Here is a 19,398-nt window from a genome sequence, read left to right on the forward strand (position 1 = left end):
GCTGGCAATCAAGTTCCGGTATCTGCTGGCAATCAAGATCCCGTCTCTGCTGGCAATCAAGATCCGGTCTCTTCTGGCAATCAAGATCCGGTATCTGCTGGCAATCAAGATCCGGTCTCTGCTGGCAATCAAGATCCCGTCTCTGCTGGCAATCAAGATCCGGTCTCTGCTGGCAATCAAGACCCCGTCTCTGCTGGCAATCAAGATCCCGTCTCTGCTGGCAATCAAGATCCGGTCTCTGCTGGCAATCAAGATCCCGTCTCTGCTGACAATCAAGATCCGGTCTCTGCTGGCAATCAAGATCCCGTCTCTGCTGGCAATCAAGATCCCGTCTCTGCTGGCAATCAAGATCCCGTCTCTGCTGGCAATCAAGATCCGGTCTCTGCTGGCAATCAAGATCCCGTCTCTGCTGGCAATCAAGATCCGGTCTCTGCTGGCAATCAAGATCCGGTATCTGCTGGCAATCAAGATCCCGTCTCTGCTGGCAATCAAGATCCGGTCTCTGCTGGCAATCAAGATCCCGTCTCTGCTGGCAATCAAGTTCCGGTATCTGCTGGCAATCAAGATCCGGTATCTGCTGGCAATCAAGATCCCGTCTCTGCTGGCAATCAAGATCCGGTCTCTGCTGGCAATCAAGACCCCGTCTCTGCTGGCAATCAAGATCCCGTCTCTGCTGGCAATCAAGATCCGGTCTCTGCTGGCAATCAAGATCCGGTCTCTTCTGGCAATCAAGATCCGGTATCTGCTGGCAATCAAGATCCGGTCTCTGCTGGCAATCAAGATCCCGTCTCTGCTGGCAATCAAGATCCGGTCTCTGCTGGCAATCAAGACCCCGTCTCTGCTGGCAATCAAGATCCCGTCTCTGCTGGCAATCAAGATCCGGTATCTGCTGGCAATCAAGATCCCGTCTCTGCTGGCAATCAAGATCCGGTCTCTGCTGGCAATCAAGATCCCGTCTCTGCTGGCAATCAAGATCCGGTCTCTGTTGGCAATCAAGATCCCGTCTCTGCTGGCAATCAAGATCCCGTCTCTGCTGGCAATCAAGATCCCGTCTCTGCTGGCAATCAAGATCCCGTCTCTGCTGGCAATCAAGATCCCGTCTCTGCTGGCAATCAAGATCCCGTCTCTGCTGGCAATCAAATGATCACACTTGAAGTTATAAAACAGCCCTACGCTATTAATGCCATCGACAAATTGATTGCAAAAGCTGGTGGACAGGAGCTGTGCGTCATCGCAGACGAGGTGGCAGGACATTCCAATACTGGGTAAGAAAGTCATCACCTACTCACTAACTATGAAAATGTGTGCATTCAATGTGTAAACAGTAATCACACATGTAAAGGGTTGTTATTTAGTATGATGAGTGCAAACTTTCCCCTTTATCTTTCAGTTGATCTTCTATCTCTTCATCAGTCTCTGTGTATTTTATGGCTTTTGGTCTTGTTTTATGTCACTTTTACATATTTATTCAATATTTTGAAGAGGACTTTGTGATTAATAGAGGATAAGCTAAGACAATATAGAATAAAGTAAGGTAAGATAAATGTTTATTTCAACATCCACCTGCAAAAAAAGTTGAGAATACACTGTGCCGACCACATATTTCAAATTTATTTCGTTGAATTGTTTATCAAACAATCTTCGACCTTGTCAGGATGATGTACTGTGAGGTTGCATTTCAGATTGAAAAGTAATGAAATAATATATACTTATTTTGTGACATTAATTGTACTAAATGGGAAATTGCAATAACAGATTCAGAATTATTGCACTCTATTTTGTTTTTCTCTCCCTTTATTCCACAATATACATATGCTGTGTTTGAATTGGAAATTTGCTCGGAGATTACAAAAATTCGTTTATGCTAATTAGGTTAACTCAGTCACCAATACCACTGAGTCAGCACTGTCCCGATCAAATGATTTTGACGAGCCCACGTTTTGGTGATTTATGGTCAACTCTTCACTTTTTATCTTCAAGAACGACCGGTACCAAAGACTTCGAACGTTTCATCAAAGACCTGCATGAACGGATTCCGAATGTGTCAGTGTGGTGTGCCAGTATGCAGAAACTCTCCCCCCGGCTGACCGGTCAAGAAGGCTGGATGTCTGAAGAGAAGCTCACCATCCCACTACGCTCACCCCCTCTTGTCACGAAAGAGGTGGCCAAGTCAACAAAAATGCGACTGGGCAACATTCCAGCATACAGCATTTTTCCCGTCCCTGCAGCGACAGAAGGACCAGAGCCGCTTTTCCTTGGTCACCATGTGAGGCAGGGGCACAAGGCAGGCTCAGCCTTTACTTGTGATCTCTGTGGACAGGCTGTTGTTGAGATCTTGAACGAATTGAATGTTCGTGGGGAGCAGGAACATGGTGAGTAAAAATACTTTCGGCTGACAATCAAAACAGAATTACAGAGCTATATTGCACTCAGTATCAATGCTATTATCATACACGCTTGCTCGTAAATGGGGTATGAGTTTTTATATGAACAATCTGCAACCTATGAGTTTTTGTATAACGCGGTCAATACCCGCTATTACGAGTTAGTCGTGTGACAGAGAGCTTTCTTGCACACGAGACTGTAGATGTCTCACGACGGCGTAGCCGAAGTGAGACAGCAGCAGTCGAGTGTGCAAGAAAACTCTCTGTCACACGACTAACTCGTAATAGCGATTATGTCTCACAGCATAGGCATAGAAAGACAGAAATGAGTTTTTGGGGACGAAATAACAGGCACAAAACAAGACTGAAAAACACAATTGCCCTTTTACACATACCCTACACACGCATGCGCGCAGAAGATAGATTCAATGCGTTTCGTGTCTTTTCTGGTTGAATGCATTCAACAAAGTATCAACCAACGTTTCTGAATCTTTCAATGAACAAAATATAAACTTATTTTGAACCAAACAGCACATACCAACGAAAGCTAAACACACAAACACACACGCGCACTAACACAGATTGAATGCAAAGCGCGAACGAACACGGAGGATTGTTGTAGGTCAGGTCGTGGGAAAGTCCAACCGAAATGTTCCACAGGGGAACTGGTTGTGTTTGTATTGTTTTTTTCTCACAGTGATGTTGATGGTTTTTACAGTGCCGTTTTGAAAGAATATTTTCCGCATTTGGGGCACACTTTTGACTTTTGGTTCGTTTATCTCGTCGAAGTAACATTCGAGTGTTTCTAAATCAAAACCTTCCAACACCGCTGGTGCAGATTAGACCTGCCTGACTGTCTGCGTGCGTGTTAGAGCTGAAGACGAAGCCTCAATCGCCAAAGCGTCACCTATCTGTAGGTCCTGAGCATCGGATGTACGTTGATACGTGGTGAGATCCGCACGGAACTGTCTATGCAACTTTTTCTAGTCACAGGTGTAAGGTTCGATCTTTTCTTTGAAATGTCGTCCTCTGTGTTTAGCCATTTTCGGTTTTCGTTGCAGACGACGATAGTGAAAGTAGTACCTATTGTTTTGTTTTAACCTTTCGTATTCAGGGTTCTTGGTCAAGGGAGCTTGTCGTGTAAGTGGAAAGTTGACGAAGCTTTTGGAAACAGAAATTGAATGTAGAAGAATTAAAATGTGGCTTTCAGTTATATACAGGAGAATGGGGTTGGTGTTATTCTTTTTCCGTCAAACACTTAGTACACAGATAAAACGTGATTGACTGACCACACTATTCAGAATGCACAACAAAATGTAACAACACTTAGATATCCATTTTTCTACGTTCGTGATCACTTGAAATGAATACTGAAAACATAAGTGTTTAAGGTAGTGACTGAATGTATGTGAAGGTAAAATGTTTCAGAAATAAATGCATAATCAAAATAATTGATTTCGGCATCAAAGCGTGTAACATACAATCTTGCACACGTTTGCTTTAGTAGTGGCAAAGAAGGAATGGGTGTGAAATTGACCAATGTTTCGGTGTCACATTAATTATTTAAGACAAATGTCGCCAATGTCTTTACAGAGTGACGTTAAATAAACGATATTATCATCAATTTTATCAACATTAATTATCTTAACCAAAACAACATGTTCCAGCTTAGAGGGAGGCTGTTGTGATCCCCATTTTAAAGCCTGGAAAACCAAGAGCTGACCCTTCCAACTGGCGCCCTATATCTCTGACCTCCCATCTCAGCAAAATCTATGAAAGAACATTAAAATTCAGACTAGAAGACGAAATGGAAAAGAAAAAAGGTCATACCTCTGTGTCAAGTCGGTTTCCGTCGAGGCAGGGGTGTCTCGGATCACATTGTAAAACTGTCCTCTAAAATTAAGAAAGTTCTCTCACGCAAGAAGTCCCTCTTTGCTGTCTTCTTTGACATCAAAAAAGCCGACGACACAGTATGGCACCAACGATTGCTGTTCAAATTGAAGCAATTAGGCATTAGCGGTAATATGTTTCAATATGTTTTAAAGATTATCAAGATAAGTGTTGAAGCTATCACTTGTTCGCCATGTTTTGCTATCTGAATGTGTATTGATTATAAGTTCAAGAACGTGTCCATAAGCAATCTGCTTGTTAACGTTCTCAATGTTGTTATTGTTTGAAACGTGTGTATGAGAATTTGAATAAACACGCTTAAATCAATATGTTTCAATACATAAAAAGCTTTCTACTGAACAGATCCTTTCAAACTGATTACAAAGGTGCCAAATCATCCACTCGCAAAGTTGACATGGGAGTGCCACAGAGCTCAGTAATAGCACCACTGCTTTTTAGCATTATGCTGCATGACATATCGACAGTTCAAACACATGGAGCCGAACTGACACTTTATGCGGATGATATTGCTCTATCAATCAATCAATATGAAACTTATATCGCGCGTATTCCGTGGGTACAGTTCTAAGCGCAGGGATTTTTTTAATTTTAATTTTATTTTTATTTTTTATTTAGTTTATATCGCGCACATATTCAAGGCGCAAGGATTTATTTATGCCGTGTGAGATGGAATGTTTTACACAATACATCACGCATTCACATCGGCCAGCAGATCGCAGCCATTTCGGCGCATATCCTACTTTTCACGGCCTATTATTCCAAGTCACACGGGTATTTTGGTGGACATTTGTATCTATGCCTGTACACTTTTGCAAGGAAAGACCCTTTTGTCAATCATGGGATCTTTAACGTGCACACCCCAATGTAGTGTACACTATGTAAAGAGTATCATAACAAAACCTATAAAACAGAACACACATTTTCAAAAGAGTGGAAAACAGCTATAAACAACATTGCGAACTATATGCTTGATAATGGCTTCACTCTATCTGCCGAGAAAACTGTATTCGTAGTCTTTACAAACCGCAAACTGGAATATCGTGAAAAAATACAGTTCTCGCTGGATAAATCTGTTGTCTCACCCAGTCAGCAGGTGAAATATCTGGGCGTACTTTTCACCTCAAATGAACTATGGACTGCTCATTTAAAGTATCTTTTCAGCAAAGCAAATAAGACCATCAACCTTCTTAAAATACTAGCTGCCCAACCATGGGCAAAGTGCCCAGTTATTCTAACAAACATCACCCGGCCCACATCACCAGAGCTCTTATAAGATCAAGACTATCATTTGGACAGGAGGCCTACTTCTCATCGGCTCGAAAATGGCTTGATAAGCTACAGTCAGCTGAATGTCGTGCCCTTCGGCTCGCCCTCGGATACCCAAGGCATTCAAAGCAGGCCATTGTATACCACCAAGCAGGATTCCTCCCTCTTGACATGTGGCGACGTAAGTGCTGCGCGGATTACAATGTTCGAGCCAACACAGTGCAAAACTCAACAAAAGAGGAGCTACAACCGCATTACAACCATGTCCAAAACAAAAAGGCCCACCAATTGGCACTGCTTTCACCTCACTGGCTCAATTCAATGCTTCACTCTTTAGCGAAATCAGTGTCAACCCCAATGATGTGGCCCAAAACCCCATATCTCGTGATCCCCCATGGACAATGAAAGAAATGAATTTTGACACGGAATATAGTACAGCTACAGAGGATGATCAGTTATTGCTCAGGATGCAAGCCCTTGAGCACATTGATACTGTCTACAATGGCCATGTTCATGTTTACACAGACGGGTCAGTCCTGGATGACAAGAAGGCCGGCGCAGCCTTTGTGATCCCCAGCGAGGACTTGACTGGGAAATTTAAACTGTGCAACAGAAACTCGATCTTTTCAGCTGAGCTCCTTGCCATGTCGCTTGTTCATCTCAATCTCAAGAACAATCCTCCCCAAAAGATAGCTATCTTCTCTGACTCCAGAGCAGCCATTGAAGCATTGAGAACTAACAAAAGATCAACATGTCGTGTAAGGCGAAATTACATTCTGAATCTAGAAATATATACATATGTCATGTTTACTCTTAAAATGTGATCACAATTAACGAAAATAGATTAATTAGTCTTACGATTAAAATTTAAGAAATCGACCCAAAAATGATTTCATCTTATTCTTTATCATTTCCTGATTCCAAAAACATATAGATATGATAGGTTGTATTCAAAACAAGCTCAGAAAGTTAACAAGAATACAGAAAAGCGCGCTTTCCTGCTTAGCACAATACGCTACCGCGCTAATCTGGCGTGTCAATATCACTACGTTTTGCACGTGGGAGGTGAGCGATTTCCTTTCACGCGGAGATTGACAAAGCTGTACTGTCTTGGTGAAAAAATACAGTGCGTTCAGTTTCATCCCGTGAGTTCGACAGCTTGACTAAGTGATGAAGAATACGATGCAATCAATTTTAAATCTGTTTGCGAAAAATCGATTTTAATGACAACTTTAATGAGCAAACTCATTAATTAATTTTTAAGCCTCCAAGCTGAAATGCAATACCAAAGTCCGGGCTTCGTCGAAGATTACTTGACCAAAATTTCAACCAAGTTGGTTGAAAAAATAGAGCGTGACAGTGCCGCCTCAACATTCCCTAAAAGCCGGATATGACGTCATCAAAGACATTTATCCCAAAAAAAGAAAAAAACCGTCTGGAGATACCATACTCAGGATCTCTCATGTCAAGTTTCATGAAGATCGGTTCAGTAGTTTTCTCTGAATCGCTCTACACACACACACACACACACACACACACACACACACACACACACACACACACACACACACACACACATACACCACGACCCTCGTCTCGATTCCCCCCTCTACGTTAAAACATTGAGTCAAAACTTGACTGAATCAGCAGGGATGTTGCTACAAATTCATACCTATAGGACAGCATCAATAGGACATTTGACCGCTTTCAGAAATTTCAATGGGACGCCAGAATGTTTTCCTTTTCAAGAATGACGCTCGCCGTGTTCCCCACTGTTTTTGACCCTAATGTAGCACAGGGTGCGGTTGAATAGCCAAACGTGTTCAGCTTTTGTTGAACTTTGGCAGGCTTTTTTTTGTTTTTTTTGTGGCATAACTCAGTGCGCTTCGTCAAAATGTATCGAACTGAAAGCAAAAGCAGACGCAAGACTTAGTCAGTTGGAGTTGTCTTCCATACTCCTAACTTTAATATGCTGCAGACGGGTGCCACCCAAACGCGAGACCCACACTGCATAACTTCCGTGCATCTGTACACAAGAGTGCTTGGTCGCTTTTTACAAATGTGTATCTTCAAAGGAAGAGTAACGAATATCGCGCAGTCCGAAGAAATAGAGTTATTATCGGACAATGCCAGCGCTCAGTTGAAAACGAAAGGACATCTGACCGCCATGCGGCTATGTGAATCGGACATTTGCCTCTTAATCGGTCTATGTCCGATGTCCGACGCCTAACGACATCCTTGTAAATGTAAAAAGACATGATCTTGTCGTTGCCATAAAGGAGCTGGCAAATAAAATGTGACCCTCCACCACGAAATGAGTCGCATGTCACCTCGCGCGGTTCTGCGCTAGGCTCAAAAAAAGTCCGGGGAGTGTCTGGTAACAGTGTGAGGGTCACCTTAGTCACAGGCTTATAACTCAAACAGTTTTCGCTCTTTTCTAAAACGGTTTTCACCACTGGATAGAGCATAAAAAACTCTTTAGAAAAATGTAAAAAATATGAAAATCATGCAAAGGTGACATGCGACTCATTCCGTGGTGGAGGGTCACAAATGATACTAAAAGGAAGCGATATTTACCTGATTTGGTGTCTAGCACACGTGAACGTGTCTGGCAACGAGAGAGCAGACAAAGCCGCTAAAGAGGCTGCCCAAGGCGTAGGCGCCTCCGAGGTAGACTTGCCATTGTCTGCTTCTGAGATTAGCAGCCTTACAGACTCTCTTCTCTGGAGAGAATGGAAGAAACAATACATACACACGGCAACAAGTTCTGGCTGGCTCATTCAGGAAGCCCCAACAAAACAGAAGAACACCTATAATGCATGTCAACGTGTAATGAACAGGATTAACCGTCTTAGGGCAGAAGCTGGGAATTACCAATTCTTGGAGATTAAATGCACCTGTCAATCCGACATCAGCATTGTTCATTTGACTTTGGAGTGTGATTTGAACTCATGCTACTTTCAGCCCCTGACTCAGTTTATAAACTCGAACCAAAATATCCTGCCAAATACCCCAAATGAAAAATTAAAGGCACAGTATGCCTCCCGTAAACCATCACATACTGTCAGGCTTTTACACACAGTACAAACACCATTCCATTTGAACGCTTACCGAACGGGAACATCCTAGGTCCCCCACGTAAAGAGCGAGCAATGTTCAAAGAATTAATTTTGTTTATAACAATTTGACAGCTTGTTACACAAACATTCTTAAATCATAAAAGAATTCTTTTTTCATCAAGACAAGATCAGTACAATTCGAATTCTCTCTCTCTCTCTCTCTGTCTCTCTCTCTCTCTCTCTCTCTCTCTCTCTCTCTCTCTCTCTCTCTCTCTCTATTCCTCTCTCTCTCTCCCTTTCTCTCTCTCTCTCTCGACGATTATAAAAAACTTAAGATTTTGCCCTTAAAAGAAAGTTTTAAATCAAATAAAGGCGTGCTCCTTCACAAAATCCTTTCCGGCCATGCACCACGTGCTTTCATGACAAAATTTAAAGCCAAACCAAGCCGAAAATTCAACGTCCCCATTCCGCGGATAGATCTCTTTAAATCAAGTTTAGCTTATTCTGGCAGCGTTTTGTGGAATTCTCTCCCGGAATCAGTTCTAGTCCCAACAAGTCTCAATACTTTAAAAAAAACACCTCTCATTACATTTAATTGTCAAATTACGAAAAGTCACAGTGATGGAAGACTTCGTTCTGATTATTTTCATATTGATCATATCTGTCCATAAAGCATCAGTGTTTCATAACGCAAGAATGTATGTATAGCCTACAACGTGTATATATAGTCCTGTGAGTAGTTTTTCTGCCTTTTTATTTTTTTCTGTCATACTTATCTTTTGTAATTGTTTTACGTTTGTATTTAAGATTAGAATAGTCCCTCTCTGGGCGAGGGCTGGTTGAAAAGAAGCCCGTTTATATTGCTTATGCCACAACCCTCGTAAAATAAAATTTGATTTGATTTGATTTGATTTGATCTCTCTCTTTCCTTCTCTCTCTCTCTCTCTCTCTTTCTCTCTCTCTCTTTCTCTCTCTCTCTCTCTTTCTCTCTCTCCCTATGTCTCTGTCTCTCAGTCTTTCTTTCTCTCTCTCTCTCTCTTTACATTTAGTCAAGTTTTGACTAAATGTTTTAACGTAGAGGGGGGAATCGAGACGAGGGTCGTGGTGTGTGTGTGTGTGTGTGTGTGTGTGTGTGTGTGTGTGTATGTATGTGTGTGTGTGTGCGCGCGTGTGTATGTGATTCAGACTAAACTACTGGGCCGATCTTTATGACATTTGACATGAGAGTTCCTGGGTATGATATCCCCGGACTTTTTTTTCTTTTTTTATATTTAGTCAAGTTTTGACTAAATATTTTAACATCGAGGGGGAATCGAAACGAGGGTCGTGGTGTATGTGCGTGTGTGTGTGTGTCTGTGTGTCTGTGTGTGTGTGTAGAGCGATTCAGACTAAACTACTGGACCGATCTTTATGAAATTTGACATGAGAGTTCCTGGGTATGAAATCCCCGAACGTTTTTTTCAATTTTTTGATAAATGTCTTTGATGACGTCATATCCGGCTTTTCGTGAAAGTTGAGGCGGCACTGTCACGCCCTCATTTTTCAACCAAATTGGTTCAAATTTTGGTCAAGTAATCTTCGACGAAGCCCGGGGTTCGGTATTGCATTTCAGCTTGGTGGCTTAAAAATTAATTAATGACTTTGGTCATTAAAAATCGGAAAATTGTAAAAAAAAAATAAAAATTTATAAAACGATCCAAATTTACGTTTATCTTATTCTCCATTATTTGCTGATTCCAAAAACATATAAATATGTTATATTCGGATTAAAAACAAGCTCTGAAAATTAAATATATAAAAATTATTATCAAAATTAAATTGTCCAAATCAATTTAAAAACACTTTCATCTTATTCCTTGTTGGTTCCTGATTCCAAAAACATATAGATATGATATGTTTCGATTAAAAACACGCTCAGAAAGTTAAAACAAAGAGAGGTACAGAAAAGCGTGCTATCCTTCTTAGCGCAACTACTACCCCGCTCTTCTTGTCAATTTCACTGCCTTTGCCATGAGCGGTGGCCTGACGATGCTACGAGTAAAATGGCATTGCGTTCAGTTTCATTCTGTGAGTTCGACAGCTACTTGACTAAATATTGTATTTTCGCCTTACGCGACTTGTTTTTTTTATAAATGTCTTTGATGACGTCATATCCGGCTTTTCGTGAAAGTTGAGGCGGCACTGTCACGCTCTCATTTTTCAACCAAATTGGTTGAAATTTTGGTCAAGTAATCTTCGACAAAGCCCGGACTTTGGTATTGCATTTCAGCTTGGTGGCTTAAAAATTAATTAATGACTTTGGTCATTAAAAATCGGAAAATTGTAAAAAAAACAAAAAGTGTATAAAACGATCCAAATTTACGTTCATCTTATTCTCCATCATTTTCTGATTCCAAAAACATATAAATATGTTATATTTGGATTAAAAACAAGCTCTGAAAATTAAAAATATAAAAATTATTATCAAAATTAAATTTTCGAAATCAATTTAAAAACACTTTCATCTTATTCCTTGTCGGTTCCTGATTCCAAAAACATATAGATATGATATGTTTGGATTAAAAACACGCTCAGAAAGTTAAAACGAAGAGAGGTACATAAAAGCGTGCTATCCTTCTCAGCGCAACTACTACCCCGCTCTTCTTGTCAATTTCACTGCCTTTGCCACGAGCGGTGGACTGACGATGCTACGAGTCTTGCTGAAAAATTGCATTGCGTTCAGTTTCATTCTGTGAGTTCGACAGCTTGACTAAATGTTGTATTTTCGCCTTACGCGACTTGTTATTACATTTAGTCAAGTTTTGACTAAATGTTTTAACAAAGAGGGGGAATCGAGACGAGGGTCGTGGTGTATGTGTGTGTCTGTCTGTCTGTGCGTGTGTGTGTAGAGCGATTCAGACCAAACTACTGAACCGATCTTTATGAAATTTGACATGTGAGTTCCTGGGAATGATATCCCCGGACATTTTTTTCATTTTTTCGATAAATACCTTTGATGACGTCATATCCGGCTTTTTGTAAAAGTTGAGGCGGCACTGTCACACCCTCATTTTTAAAATCAAATTGATTGAAATTTTTGTAAACCAATCTTCGACAAAGGCATTGCATTTCAGCTTGATGGCTTAATAACTTTGGTCATTAAAAATCTGAAAATTGTAATAATTGTTTTTTTTTATATAAAACGATCCAAATTTACATTCATCTTATTCTACATCATTTCCTGATTCCAAAAACATATAAATATGTTATATTTGGATCAAAAACAAGCTTTGAAAATTAAAAATATAAAAATTATGATCAAAATCAAATTTCCGAAATCGATTTAAAAACAATTTTATCTTATTCCTTGTTGGTTCCGGATCCCAAAAACATATAGATATGATATGTTTGGATTAAAAACACGCTCACAAAGTTAAAACGAAGAGAGGTACAAAAAAGTGTGCTATGCAGCACAGCGAAACCACTACCGCGCTGAACAGACTCGTCAGTTTCACTCCGTTTTGCACAAGCGGCGGACAACGGTCATTGTGAAAAAATGCAGTACGTTCAGTTTCATTCTGTGAGTTCCATAGCTTGACTAAATGTAGTAATTTCGCCTTACGCGACTTGTTCTCTTTTCTGGGCACTCCAGAACAGGGGCAGAGCAGTTAAGGGGAGAGGTGGCACGAAAAAGGAAATCTGAATATTTGTAAGTTTTCTTTGAAGTTTTGGGGTACTTTAGAGAAAGAAAGCATGAAAATACACCTGCATGCCCAGTTTTTGACCAAGCAAGTAATAGTTTCATAAGAAAGACCAATTTCTTCAAAAAAATACAAAAATTACACCCCATGCCCCATGAAACTAGAAAGACATTTTTGAAGCTACAGGCTTCTAATTTAGTGAAAATTACTCCCAAATATCAGTATCAGACTTATACAGAGCCATTTTGACCAAATTAGCCCAGTTCAAATTCAGCAGCATAAATTGAGAGATATACATTTTTGCCCCCAAAAGACCCATTCATGCTTATTTTATATTCTCTAAAACAAAACATTGATGGGTTTTACAAAAACTGCGTTGAGCGAGTCTAGCAAAATCAAATCTAACTCCTGTAAAAACAAATTGTAACTCAGCCACAAGTAGATCTGAAGAAATGTCATTTCCCGCGTTGATACCGTTCTTGAAAACCCATATTCAGAGAAAATTGCAATTGAAAGTTTCTGACGTGTTTCTCTGTTACGGAGGGTATTTACGTGAAAGTGTCTGTGTGTATTAATTACTCTATCAGAAAAATGCGTGTTCTACTCTGTTTACTAACTCACTTCATCTCACACACACACAACACTCAAAGTAGGCACAAACACGATTACTGCCCTTTGCCCTCGTACCTATATTTAAACATCACAACAAAATACAAATATGTTACCTCTCATACAATCAACAATTCTCTTGCATTCACTGTAATAATAATGATAATAGCTTATGTAGCACGTGGAAGAATAACCGTTTCTCGATGACGTCGTCACTTGTTTCACACAATCCTTCTGTTAATCATGTTTCCTGTTAATCACAGTATCTCGTTACGCACATTTCACATGTTACGTATTCTCCAGTGGTAATTCACACTACAGTGACTACTCACAATTTAGCGGGTTCATTTGCTGGATCCAATATCACGCCAATGACAGAATAATGCTCAGTCCCAGAATTCCTGCGCTGCGTTACAACCTTTCGCCCACAATTAAACGATCCGTGGCGACAAGGAGGGGATGCCAGTCTTCTTCCATCTTCCCCTCAGCCGAGGGCATCCTCTCTCCCACCGGGGTGCTGTGTAAAAAGTTTATGCTACCGTAAGTCTCAACCACTCAATTCTTAGATAAACTTCTCCACAAAATAATAATTCCACTCTTACTCAATTCTATTCATTCATCCGTCAACTAGCTTATGCTGTTACAGTATTACAACAGCTCATTTACTCCGTCGCGATATTCCGGGATGTTCCCCCGGACAAGATTTTTAACTTTTTAAAAGAGATCAAGATTTTTTACAAGATTTAAAGTACCAGAAGTGAAAATTATTAATTTTTAGAACCTTCTTTTACAGTGATAGATTTGAATGTAAATAGTCTGAAACGTAGAACTTGCCATATGAAGGGAAAAGAAAATAACTGCATCGGTCTCGAATAGCAGCTAGCATCTGCTGAAGAGACATTAAACCCCAAAAACCAACCAACCAACCAACCGTCGCGATATAACATTGAACGGTTGAAAATGACGTTAAACACCAAATAAAGAAAGAAAAGCTCATTTACAAATTACTCCATTACAAAAGAACATACAAACATTCCTTTCCAAAATGGCTGACAACAGCTCACACTTCTCCAACCCAATTCACAACATTACTTTCACAGTTCTTTCACAAGTCAAGATTACTGAACAAAATACAATTCAATAAATACCTGTTTATTCACAGCATTGAATCACAACTGATTCATCCAAAACATGAGTCGTATAACATTCGACCTCAATGTCCTCTGAGCAACATTCTGAACAAACGTGGAGACACGATCAGAGACGTCTGACTTCCCCGACTTTCAGCAATGTTCTGCTTAAACACAACCAATATGGCTACCTCCCTGTTAGCAATCTCCTCTCTCATTGGTCAATCCTAAAACCCAGTAACCAATGAAAATATAGTTTGCAAAATCAGATCACCTCATTTCAACAGGTGATATTACAGTCACGCATCAAGCCATGCGAACCAAAAGTATGGCAAGCTAATCTGTACATATTTGTTAAACAATTTTTAGACTGAACTATGTACAAATCCATTTGTCACATTCTCTACACATTATGAAGACACATTGCTGAAAAAAGAGTCTGGGTGTGTCCACGTATTGTTCCGGGTCTTCTTCGAATGATGTTGGTACTTATTCCCCTCCATCCCCCATAGGCCATCAGTCCAGCACCGTACACCTCCCCCTCCTGGTCTTCTCGCTGCTCCAGCTGACGTTGACGACCAGCACATCTTGCCCTACGAGCTGCTACAGCGGCCACATCTGTTGCTCTCTCCGCCTTCTGGTCTTCTCGCTGCTCCAGCTGACGTTGACGACCAGCACATCTTGCCCTACGAGCTGCTACAGCGGCCACATCTGTTGCTCTCTCCGCCTTCTGGTCTTCTCGCTGCTCCAGCTGACGTTGACGACCAGCACATCTTGCCCTACGAGCTGCTACAGCGGCCACATCTGTTGCTCTCTCCGCCTCCTGGTCTTCTCGCTGCTCCAGCTGACGTTGACGACCAGCACATCTTGCCCTACGAGCTGCTACAGCGGCCACATCTGTTGCTCTCTCCGCCTCCTGGTCTTCTCGCTGCTCCAGCTGACGTTGACGACCAGCACATCTTGCCCTACGAGCTGCTACAGCGGCCACATCTGTTGCTCTCTCCGCCTTCTGGTCTTCTCGCTGCTCCAGCTGACGTTGACGACCAGCACATCTTGCCCTACGAGCTGCTACAGCGGCCACATCTGTTGCTCTCTCCGCCTTCTGGACCCTCACCTTGTCTTTTTTTGCCAAAGCAGAATGAGTAAGCTCAGTAATTGGCAAGCGCATGTGGTCCATGACCTGTGCCAGTGCAAAGTTGCCTCTGTTGAACTTTGCAACAGCCTCAGCGGTGGCTGCTTCCACCCGGTCTTTCCCAACAAAGACTTCTTTGGGGCAGTGTCCCCACATGACATTGTGGAGAGACTCATTACTGTTCTGAGTCTTGCCATGGGCCGCGCGCTTAAGAAGAATGGGATTTGTCATTCTCCTGTAGATGGGCAGAACAGCATGTGATACTTCCCTGGACAAGGCAGTGCCGTGGTGCCCTGCGTGTGGAGGTGGTGGTTGCCCTTCTGCCCTGGCTCTTTGAAAAAAGCACCATGAGGCTGGCCCGGCTGGACATCTGTCGTGGTGAGGGTCCTCGTCAGTTGAAGTCACATGGAAGAAAGTGGCCCAGATCGCCTGCTCCATGGCTCGCTGATCTTCAAGGTTGTTGAGGATCGCGCTACGGAAGTAGTTTTGCAAGCGTTGACACTTTTCCTTGGTTAGTCGCCCCTCTCCTCTTCCATCAAACCTTCCATCCTTTGATGCCTTGCGGAGAGCTGTGCCCATTCTCTTGGGGAGGTGGTTGGTACATTCCAGCTTGGTGATGGGACGTGTGGGACCGTGGGGCTGAGCTGCAGCCAGAGCATTGAACGCTGTGGAATCTCCGTCCGACAGCATAGTTCTGTACCTGAGGTTGTGACGCTCAACAGACCTGCAGCATAGAAAAATTCAAAAAACTTAGTGTAAAGTACTTGGCTGGATAACTACTGTCTTGAAAAAATATGAAAAAGACTGGGGTTCATGGGCCAACAAGGTCCTGGTGAGATATAGACGCAGACCCACGAATGAAAATGATTTTGGATATTACTTTAGTGAAGAGTATCAGGAGGCCTCTCCTAGCAGAAAATACATACATGTATTATTATTACCGGAAAGTGTGCCAATTTACATTGGCTTGTGTACTAAGTCTGTATAAAGTGATCTTTTCATAGAAGGTGAACATTTAACTTGTACTTGTTAGAATATAAACATACACACATCTCTCTCCCTCACACACACACACACACACACACACACACACACACACACACACACACACACACACACACACACACACACACACACACACACACACACACACGGTGACAATGAGTTTGATCCCAACTTGTTTGGGACACTTTTTCTTTTCAAAAGAAAAGTTATCAGGTTTCCTCTGAAATTTGCAGATTCAATAAAAAATTTCCCAGCCTGATCCTTTACTCTTTAGGACATTGTGAACATTTAATGATTTATCAACAAAAGAAAATGTATTTGTGAAGGGTTTGTGGACAGTGTTTTGTTGCAAAAATATGTGCTTCTGTGTTGTTTTGTTGGTCTTCATCTTTCTTTGTAAACAAAAACAAACACCCACAATATACCATACTTTATACAATTTTAAATAAGATTTACTTTATAGCGCAACCTTATTCATGTTGTCTTATTCTGTATTTGAAAATAAAGGATATAGGGAAGAGTGTATAGGCTATTAGAACAATATTCTTACCTTCCCCACAACTCCAAGGCTGCATCCCTCTCCATAGACTTGGCAGATCCCTCATGGTTAATGCTGCAGTCAGGCTGGTGAAGCTGCTTCTACTGTAGTTGCTCAGCAGCGGTCATCCCCTCTAGTTTTTCTTTGTTCATCGCACATGTGTGACAGTATGTGGATTTCACACAGAAGTCCAGCACATACCCAGTCAGAACATCAACAACAACGCCAACTCCATAGTGTGAGGAAAATCCTCTCTTGTGCCATGTACCGTCAAAGGCCACATCCACCCAGAGAATGCCATCATCATCTTCCCAAGCACCGTCTTCCTCACCATCATCATTCACAGCATTCACTCTGCCTTGAGGAAATGTTTCCCTGTAGGCTTCCCTCACAAACTCCACTGTTTCGTTAAGTGTGGCATCTGTAGCTTCCACAATGCTGGCATTGACTCGTTTGTCTATGCGATGATAGGAACTCTTGTTCATCGCTGGCATTCCAAAGACTGCACAGTTTGTCCACACTGGAGTAGCCACTACCTATCTCATGAGAGTATAGCACAATCTCTTTGTTCACTTCAAAGGGAACATTTTGTCTGTGGTTGAGGTTGTTTTCTCTTGGCGACGAATACTCTGTGCGTGAATACTGGCAGCTGTCGCAACACAGCACTAGTTCTTGGGACAAGCCCATCGAGTCACCAACTCGAATTGTCACATGTCCTGCCTCGCACTCCGGGCACTTCACATCAGAGAGAAGCGAGTTTAACTGACTGCACTCGGCAAAACACCACAAACGGCGATTTAGCTCAGCTGGTGGTTGAGCATTCGGGTCGATGCCTGCACCACTAAATCTCCTCAGTTTCGTCGCCGAAGCAGAAATACCTTCGATTTGAGGCTGATTGCGGTTCACATCGCCCAAAACTGGCTGAGGTTCGACCCCGAGTCGATTCGAAACATACGATTTCACACATTCTTTCTCTCTCTCTCTCTCTCTCTCTCTCTCACTCCCTCTCTCGCTTTGTCTGTCTGTCTGTCTGTCTCTCTCTCTCTCTCTCTCTCTCTCTCTCTCTGTCTCTGTCTCTGTCTCTCTCTCCCTCTCTCTCTCCCTCTCTCGATCACTATCTCTCAAAACAACTGTCTCTGCTCTGCCAACTTCAGTCGCGTTCTCGTCGCCTGCTGGTTTTTCCTTCATTGCTGGTTGATAGTTGATATTGAGTTACGTTGAATCGACACTGTGTTTACAACGGATAAAGCAGTTTGCGCATGCGCGTCACTGTGGTCATTGACAACGACCAACCAGAGAAGTTTCTCAAAGGTTAGAGGTTGTTCTCATGAATATTCATATTACTGTCTGAAAAAGTTGATGCGCGATCCGGCCGTTGTACGGAAATAACGGACTGTTCATGTCTATTTTTAACGTTCACAGAAAACGGGAATTCCCGCTCAACCATTCGATGTGTCACTGCCAAGCTTATTCGGGGAATCGTGGTTGTTGCAAGGACTTGAAAACATAGATTGTTCAGCAATTTCTTACACTTGCAGCACTCACACATGTACACATACTTTGAAAATCATCACTTTATTGCAAAATAAAGGATGAAATTGACAAAATAAACAACACACAGTGATTCTATGATGTTCAAAGTACCTGAAAAAAACCAAAACACGTTTTTGAACAAATGTTTGCTAAAATTCCGTGCCACCTCTGCCCTTAAGTCAGAGGGGGGGGGGGGGGGGCGAAGCCCCTCTGAAGCTGAGGAATTTTAGCTATTTTATATTTATAAACAATTTGTGGCTTATCCTTGATTTTAAACAATTACCTCTTCCCCCGGCTTTACAGACAGAAAACAAAAACAAATCACATCCAGAAAATGTTTTTGGTTGTTTTCACAGCCGGGGGGGGGGGGGGGGGGAGGGTCCGGAACCTGTAACATCCCCCCTAACTAGGCCGCCCCTTTAGTAAAACCCAGCATCTCTTTCTCTCTCTCTCTCTCTCTCTCTCTCTCTCTCTCTCTCTCTCTCTCTCTCTCTCTCTCCCTCCCTCTCTCTCTCTCTCTCTCCCTCCCTCTCTCGCTCTGTCTGTCTGTCTGTCTGTCTCTCTCTCTCTCCCTCTCTCTCTCTCTGTCTCTCTCTACCTCTCTCTCTCTCTCTCTCTCTCTCTCTCTCTCTCTCTCTCTCTCTCTCTCTCAGTATGGTTTGAAACAGTTTTGTGTGACTTAAGGTCGCGGATTAGAATCCGGCCCGGGCGCAGACCAAGAGACAGTATCCATGTCCCACCACCGTTTCACCACGCTCTGTCTGTCTTTGTGTCTCTGTCTTTCTCTCCTTCCCTCTCTCGGTCTGGCCGTCTCTCTCTCTCTCTTTGTCTCTCTCTCTATCTCTTTGTTGTACTGCTATCTGTGCACAAGCGGATTTTCTTCACGCGTCATCTGCTACCGTTGATTATTTCTTTTCTCTCTCTCTCTCTCTCTCTCTCTCTCTCTCTCTCTCTCTCTCTCTCTCTCTCTCTCTCTCTCTCTCTCTCTCTCTCTCTCTATCTCTCTCTCTCTCTCTCTCTCCTTTTCTTTTTTTTCTTTCTCTCTCTCTCTCTCTCTCTCTCTCTCTCTCTCTCTCTCTCTCTCTCTCTCTCTCTCTCTCTCTCTCTCTCTCTCTCTCTCTCTCTCTCTCAGTATGGTTTGAAACAGTTTT

General features: G+C 42.2%; 2 protein-coding genes across 2 annotated transcripts in view; both read right to left on the reverse strand.

Annotated features, from left to right (window-relative positions):
* LOC138979673 (ER membrane protein complex subunit 2-like) overlaps positions 1-19,398 on the reverse strand; it is a 347,725-nt gene that overhangs the window by 85,228 nt on the left and 243,099 nt on the right. The window lies entirely within an intron of this gene.
* LOC138980813 (coiled-coil domain-containing protein 177-like) lies at positions 13,970-17,411 on the reverse strand. The gene is made up of 3 exons (XM_070353700.1): positions 16,727-17,411; positions 14,529-15,895; positions 13,970-13,977 (listed from the first exon to the last, which is right to left on the reverse strand). Exons 1-3 carry the CDS (start codon positions 16,759-16,761, stop codon positions 13,970-13,972), a joined length of 1,410 nt encoding a protein of 469 aa, XP_070209801.1. The 5' UTR covers positions 16,762-17,411.

This window comes from Littorina saxatilis, linkage group LG11 (assembly GCF_037325665.1).
Source record: "Littorina saxatilis isolate snail1 linkage group LG11, US_GU_Lsax_2.0, whole genome shotgun sequence".
NCBI lineage: Eukaryota > Metazoa > Mollusca > Gastropoda > Littorinimorpha > Littorinidae > Littorina > Littorina saxatilis.

Bases quoted from the DNA above. Each gene is read 5' to 3' on its own strand.
- LOC138980813 (XM_070353700.1), bottom strand. From the start codon at position 16,761: ATGGAGAGGGATGCAGCCTTGGAGTTGTGGGGAAG. The intron at 15,896-16,726 runs GTAAGAATATTG...TCTATGCTGCAG, and splicing joins GCCTTGGAGTTGTGGGGAAG to GTCTGTTGAGCGTCACAACC.